This window comes from Frankliniella occidentalis, unplaced genomic scaffold (genome assembly GCF_000697945.3).
Source record: "Frankliniella occidentalis isolate FOCC.00 unplaced genomic scaffold, Focc_3.1 Scaffold68, whole genome shotgun sequence".
In the NCBI taxonomy this organism is placed as follows: Eukaryota; Metazoa; Arthropoda; class Insecta; order Thysanoptera; family Thripidae; genus Frankliniella; species Frankliniella occidentalis.
This window is the reverse complement of record NW_026267198.1, coordinates 923,886-931,053: the sequence shown is the minus strand read 5'-3', so window position 1 is coordinate 931,053 and position 7,168 is coordinate 923,886. Positions and strand designations below refer to the sequence as shown.

At 44.7% G+C, this 7,168-nt stretch overlaps 2 protein-coding genes across 3 annotated transcripts in view; one reads left to right on the top strand and one right to left on the bottom strand.

The window, feature by feature from the left end:
- Window positions 1-508, bottom strand: part of LOC113213077 (uncharacterized) — a 2,868-nt gene extending 2,360 nt beyond the window's left edge. The window contains exon 1 of the mRNA XM_026432016.2: window positions 386-508. The gene's annotated coding sequence lies outside the window, so the exon portion shown is untranslated. The remainder of the gene's footprint in view (window positions 1-385) is intronic.
- On the top strand, window positions 493-3,327 carry LOC113213075 (uncharacterized). Of its 2 annotated transcripts, none has more exons than XM_052268382.1 (5): window positions 493-815; window positions 890-1,032; window positions 1,125-1,280; window positions 1,366-1,528; window positions 2,502-3,327. In XM_052268382.1, exons 1-5 carry the CDS (start codon window positions 500-502, stop codon window positions 2,540-2,542), a joined length of 819 nt encoding a protein of 272 aa, XP_052124342.1. In that variant the 5' UTR covers window positions 493-499; the 3' UTR covers window positions 2,543-3,327. The 2 variants fall into 2 exon arrangements, with proteins under 2 accessions (XP_052124342.1, XP_026287800.1); XM_026432015.2 differs by having other exon boundaries at window positions 1,366-1,538.
- The last annotated feature ends 3,841 nt before the right edge of the window (window positions 3,328-7,168 follow it).

Genomic DNA, 7,168 nt, shown 5'->3' with positions numbered 1-7,168 from the left:
CAATTTTTGAGCTAGAATGCTCATCTTCGAACTCGATCTGTCTTTTTATGATACAAAACGACCCTGAAAATCCCAGGTCGCTATCTCAATTCTTTCTCGAGTTATCGTGCGGACAGACAGACAGACAAACAAACAAACCAACAAACAGACAAACAGAATGAAACTTTTCCGGTCAGTGGAGTAATGGGCTTCGCTAATCGCTCAGCCAACAAATTACCCTTGTACTTTTAAAAGAATGATCCATAAATTTATTTGATTATTTAGTTCGTACTTCGACCAAATGCCACAAGATGCAGGTAGGGCTCGTTATCAGTGTGGTGGTGGCACCCCCGAACCACCTGACTGAGTCACACAGACCTGTTCCGACCTGCTCAGCTCCTCTTACCTGCCCACCTCGTCCCGTGTTCTCGCGCAGCGCTGTTGTGGTTTTATCTTGATCGTGATTCGCGCCCACGTCCCTCACGTGTGGCTCACCTGGCGGCTGATTATCCCCACCACCATGTCCAATAAGTCGAAGCCCAGGCCCCGCGAGACCGCGAGTTTCTTTGAAGTTGATCATGATGCGTGCATGCTGGTCAAACACTCAGATCCCACCGAGGACGGCCGTGTTTGTAATGGCGTCGCCTACCAGGCTTGGCTTCGTGAGCCAGTCTTAGATGTAACCCAATTAAAAAATAAAGACGTAAATATTTGGTGGCCAGAAGAGTCCCAGAGAGCAGATGCACCTGAAAGGAAAGAATTAAAGAACAAAAGGAAGGACTGGGAGGCACCATCACAGTGGTACTCAACAAATGTGTTCGTGCACGAAGTTGGTGGTAAGTAACAAAGGTGACTGTTAACCAGAAAAACCATAGCAAATATCGTGCTAATATTACTAAATTGTTTGCAGGTCGCGTACCAATGCTTGCTTTGAAGAAGGCTGCTAACAACACTGACGGCAAAGTGGTGCAGTTCATGGACAAGGCAGGGAGACGAGATTTCTGCAGAAAAAAACTAGGCAGCGACATGGTACAATCGAACACAGATTTGCGGGTGAGAGACAACATAGTGCTTTATGTTCTTCGATGTACTCTTCTTCCTTCTGCTCTACTTATCGCTGCTGTTCTGTAATTTTACATTGCTAGACAAGTAAGCCTTCCGCGAAAAGGAAACATTCAGGCACGACTGACAGTGATAGTAAGACAGCCCCCAAAAAGAAGTTGACTAAGCAGGGCTTACCTCCTACAAGCAGGAGGTTTGAGGATATTATTGTTGGCAGTACGGGCATCAAAACGGTTGAGGTAAGTCAATTAATGTTGATCCAAAATAAAATGCATTTCCAAATTAAGCACCTATTTACCGAGAACTATTGCATTGCATTGATAGGTTCACTCCAAAACCGAGGCGTTGTTTACTCCGGATGCTCCACCCTCTTTTGAAAATATGTCCAAAGCTGCACTGATAGGATATATTGAACAACTGAGGGAGGAAAATGCCCAGCTGAAGAAGCGGCTGCAATCCAGCGAGGCCTTGATAGATTCGCTAGGAGGTAAGCAGCGGTAAGTAGTACAATACTTTTTTATGTCACAAGTACTTTTACCAGAACCCCTTATTTTGAGATGTTCTTGAAAACAAGCATCACCTGCGAAATATCTTTTGCAAGCTCCACAAACTTTTAATGGCGTTTCAGTATGTAGTGTCCCACCATCACATCTCTTGCAAGACAAATCACATCTGTGATTATATTTCTGACCTTTACCTCCCTTCAGACAACTTAAACAAAAATAAGTAGCATTCAATACAGCTTTTATCCTGACAACTCCATAAAAATGGTTTCTATCTTGTAAGATGAATAATACATTCCTTTCATCACCATTATCATTGAATTGAGAACCACAAAATATAAATTCTTTACATTCTTTATCAAGAAAAACAACCAATCTTTCTCTTAAAATAAGTTGAAACTTTACTATTTCATCATATCCACATTCTTGATTCGGACTAACATTAGCACTTTTACATAGTTTTAATGCTAAATTGTAAACATCTGAACTATTAGGTTTTCTCAACCGACATGCTGCCCACCTGTTTTTAGCAGAATTATACAATTGTAAAAATGCTATACATCTTGCAAAACACATATTGTCATTTTCATTTTTAGGGTCGTAAATACTCCCTGTCTTACAATATCTTTCAATCCAACTCTCTTTTGTTTCGTGATGACGGGTGTCACGACCACTGCCTCTGACTGATGGTACATGAATGAAATTTAGGTGAAGAACACCAGCACAAAAGCTTTGATTACTATTTAAGGTTTTACATAATTTATCTAACACAACTCTACCATTCAACTGGCCAACAGGTCTGAGATGAAACCAAATAGCATTCGTCTCGTCATCACCTCGCACTTCAAAAATACATCTATCTTTTTCTACTGCATTCACTAATTCACACTGTCTTTTTATCAAATCATCAAATAGAGTCTCCATGTACAAATCGTTATCGAGTAACTTCTTTTGCAGGTCCTTTATGTGGAACGTTTCTTGACGGAAAGTCGTCTTGAACTGACCGAGATACCTCTCTTTGGACTCCAGAAGCTCGATCACAGGGTCACTATCACCTTGCTCTACCTCAGGAGGATCTTGAGGCGCAAGACGGTTCCTCCCGGATCGCGTCGTCGGCGTGGTGCTCGAGGGCCCTCCTCGTGACGTGGACGGCGGCGTCGGCGGCGCGGTGCTCGCCACGCTGGCAGGTGCCCCCTCATGGACTCCGGTCGGCGGCGCAGCAGCGCAAGGGGTCCTTCCACCCCCGACTTGATGGCTCGGCGCACCCCACGGCTCATTCACTGCTTCACCGATGGATGCATCCCCCCAACCGGCGAGCGAAGCGACAACCTTTTGCCTCAGCCGACACTGGCGTTTGTGAGCGTCAGGATCAAGCTCGTTACGAAAGATCAGTTGAGCCACAAATGCACCATAAGTACTGTCCAAAATTTCGAGTATAGTCTCGTCAGGGGGGATCGTCTCCTCCAAAAGACGCACGACATGAACGTACAATTCGGCCTTCCACTGTTCGGGTAAATATAACCCGTTTTGCCAATTCGCGATAATGTCTCGGAGCTCCTCCATACTGGGCAACCACCCGAACTCAACTGACGCGCGCGCGAGGGCCACGTCGACGGGGGCGTTGCTCCCCGAGGCCGTGCAATGGGGTGGGGGTTGGCTCACTCGCGCCACTGTACGACACCTGACTCCACAACCCTAGGCGTCCATTCGGCCGTGCGATGTGGGGGTAAAGGAGCCCCTCCAGCGACACCTAGCTGAACCAGGTCGAGGGCGTAAGTGAGGGGTGGGGGTGGTGCGGGGGAGGGTGCGGGAGCCCTCCAGCGCCACCTAGCGGCACTCGTCCTACCCAAGGGCTGGCTGGACAGGTGCGGGGGTGGTGCGGGGCGGCGCGGGAGGATGCGCCCGGCGGGCCGCTGGGCCGCGAGGTGGGAGAAGGGAATACAAAGAGGACGCGCGGCGCTCGCGACGAGCCACGCACCGCCCCGGCGCGCCCCAGCAAGAGACCTCTCGACGTCGTGGACGCCGCGGCCGCCGTCGAGGCCCTGGCCGCCGCCGTTTCTCCCAGGCCGTCCTTCCTGGAGGACCCAAACGAGGTGGAGGCCGTCTTGAAGGAGATGGGGGTCGAGGAGATGGCTGCCCAGGACGACCTGCCGAACATCTTCATCCTGGAGGAGATGCTTGCCTTCCACGAGCCGCCAGCGCCCCAGCCCGTGGTCGTCGCGGCTGACGACCCCATCATCACGGGGTCGTGCAAGACGACCTCGCACCTGCTCCAGCTCGACCCAATGCAGTCGTTCGTCCCCATGGCTCAGGCCACGCCTGAGAAGGGCCCTGACCGGGCCGTTCTGATGACCTCGCCGGCACGTGACCCGCGACCACAGGCCAACATCAGCTCGTCGGTACAAGGTTTCGATGACGTCGCCATGGACGACGCCACGGAGCAGGACGCAGCCATGGACGTCGAGGAAAACCCCACCGGTGGATTGGGATTTCATCCCCTTGAAGTATGTATGAAAGCAGTAAATCTCACGGCGTCTGGAAGTAAAAAGCTTTGGCTGGGGTACGATGTTCTCTCCAAAAATGTAATTTTTCACATACGTGGGGAGAAGTCAACTGAACTTGTTCGGTTGACATATCGTGAGCTTGTTACTTTGATGTCTCCTAAAGTGCAGAGAGGGGTCGTAAAAATGCTTAACAAAAAATGTGAGGGGGATTTTACTACTATTCTTGGTTTAAAGCTTTCTTGTTTGAAAATGTCTAATGATAGATTCGTCCTGAAAATGGAGAGAGTTGATTTCAGTGAACAAAATATCTGTTTAGTTACTCAAACTTTCAATTCTTTTTTGCGTTTGAAAGATAACATCATTTCTAAAGTGAATAAGCTGAAGGAAGGCTATCCTTACATGATCATGTATTACGATCAACTTGTGCTCTCAGCTGCTGAGATTCTAAAAGAGAAGAACCTGCCGTTTGATAAAGTTAAAACTGATTTTCCCTTGTTGTGGGACGCATTGTATAAATCCGATGATTCTACTTTTGTGCAGGGTCAGTTGGAGTCGAGTAATTTAATCTTACAAAAAGACATCTTAAAAGGTTAATTAAACTCTTAACTTATTTTCTTAAAAGCAATATACTTGCAAGGGACCGAACAATATTAGAGCCACAGTCGCAACTTAATGTAGGGTAAGCCGGTCAAAATCAGAACGAGATGTATGATTCTCTTACATTGACTAGATTTGTCTAAAGCCATAATATTTATAACGATACTGAAATGAAATTGTGAAAGAATTTAAATTACATTCTATGATAAGATGTATTACAGAACTTTCAATTAACAAACTACAATGACTCGTGATTATTAAAACTCCTCGCAGAGATCAGATGAAAATGAATGAAAGAATGACAGATCAAATTTTCAGTCTGGGCGAAGTTTTAACACATTAAAATGAATATTACTTGATATAATTTAACTTTAACCAGAGGCAAGTGAGGGTATTGATTGAATAAATTTCTCCATCTGATTGTTACAAGGGTTTGCCTTACCCAGCGTTATCCTATATTTGTTTGTTCTACAATTGTTCAATACACCGTAAGTTAAATCTGCTAACAGCATTCATTTGTCGGGGTCAAAAGTCATCACACTCCCACTTCTAATTACTGGAGACAACGAACAAAAAATGACAACGGAACAACTAGGAACAAACTTTCTAACTGGTAACATTAAAAATGAAAAATACAGAATGGAATATATGCGAATTACTTTACTACTTCGATTTTGAGTGTCATTTTTACTTTTGGTCATTTTCAAATATCCCAGTGCCCCCCCCCCCACCCTCTCACCCCCCAGCCCCCACGCCTTCTCATCCCTCCCTCCCCTCACCCGTACGTTTTCCCTCCCGCTGCCCTGGCCTTCCATCTATACGTATCTGCGTGAGAATTGTTGCTCACTAACAACTAACGCTCAGCCAGTACGGGTTGCTGCACGTACTCCTACGTTATTTGTTGCGGGGAGTGTTAGAATAGTGTGGACTTTCTCGGCTTGTAATGCCCGGTAATACCTTGTAATACCCTGTAATACCCTGTAATACCCTGTAATACCTTGTAATACCTGGTAATACCCTGTAATACCTGGTAATACTCTGTAATACCCGGTAATACCTTGTAATGAGCGTAATACGCGTAATACGGAGTAGTCTGTACACGAAAATGCCGAGATAAAACCCCCTCGGTTGGAGTTGATGAGAATTGAAAAGATTTTTGACCCGTGTGATTTCAAGCACGATTTTATTGACTACCATCGGAAGTTTGCATTTTGTTGTGTTCTAGATAAACTGAAATCGCTATACTTGTGATTTTTCCCTCCAGTGTTTTTCATGTGTACATATTTGTAAAATATTTCTAAATAAAATGATGTATTAATTTTAAACAACTTTTTGTCCTCATTCCTCACACTTCCTTTTATCGAAAATGAAACGCTAAACCTCAAGTATCTTAATACTCACATTACAAGAACACATAATTCTTTACGAGCTGACTGGAGCGTTGCTCTCTTTTGAAATTAAACTTTTTGAAACAACTCAACATCTTTTGGTTTTTAAAAAGAATCTCTTTTGAAACTTTATCTATTGGAAAGAAAAGACACAACTGATGTGATTCATCTCTTATCGTTTTCTGCTTTTCGACACGAGAAATGCTTTGATTTGATTTTACTCACTCACTATCGTTTCAAACTTTGAGATGATTGCTCACTCCACCTTTCTGCTTTTCGACACGAGAAATGCTATGATTTTATTTCTACCATTGCTCACTCACTAACGTTTCAAACTTCGAGATGATTTTTCTCTTTACTTTTCTACTTTAAAACATTTTTAACATGACACAACTATTTCATTTACTTCTTTTTTCAAAACTAAAGAATAAAACTGATTCGGTGCTGAGTACACCATTTCTACTATTTTAGTCTTTGACATCAAACAAAAACTATCACACACCAAAAATAAACTTTCTTCAAGTATGAGAAAATTGTGAATAAGTCTGATTCCATATGAAACAAGCGTTTTTCATATCTGCTATCGTTTTAAAAGCAAGTGTGTTTTTGAAAAAAGAATTTTTAGCTATGGTACGTCAAAGTGTTTCTCTTTTAATTTCTTTCTACGATCAAACTCAATGTTTATTTATTATTTATAATTGAAGACCATAAGGAATGATGGTGGTCAAGAGGATATCAAAGTCAATTGAAAATACAATTTATTTACACAAGGTTAACAATTATTCACAAAAATGAAAGCTTAAAATCTACCCACCCTCCCCCTCCCATCTTTTCAAACTATTTGAGGTCAACGGAGCAATGGACGGTCCTGTGGATACCCAATGACGGTGACGGTCGCTGCTGACGGGATACCCAACCGAGGATCACGGGGTCCTCCCATCGCGCGGGGTAGACCCATTCACCCGGACTCTCCATGCCGGGGCGGGCCAAGAGAAGGGAAGCCCATTCACCCGGGGCTGTCCTCGGGCAAGGGGAAGTTTCTGCCAATCTCCCCAGGACACGTGTTGAGAGGGGCGTGGGTGGAAGGTCCAGACAGGCGTGGAAACTCCATTCAGCGGGGCTGGCCCTACCGGGG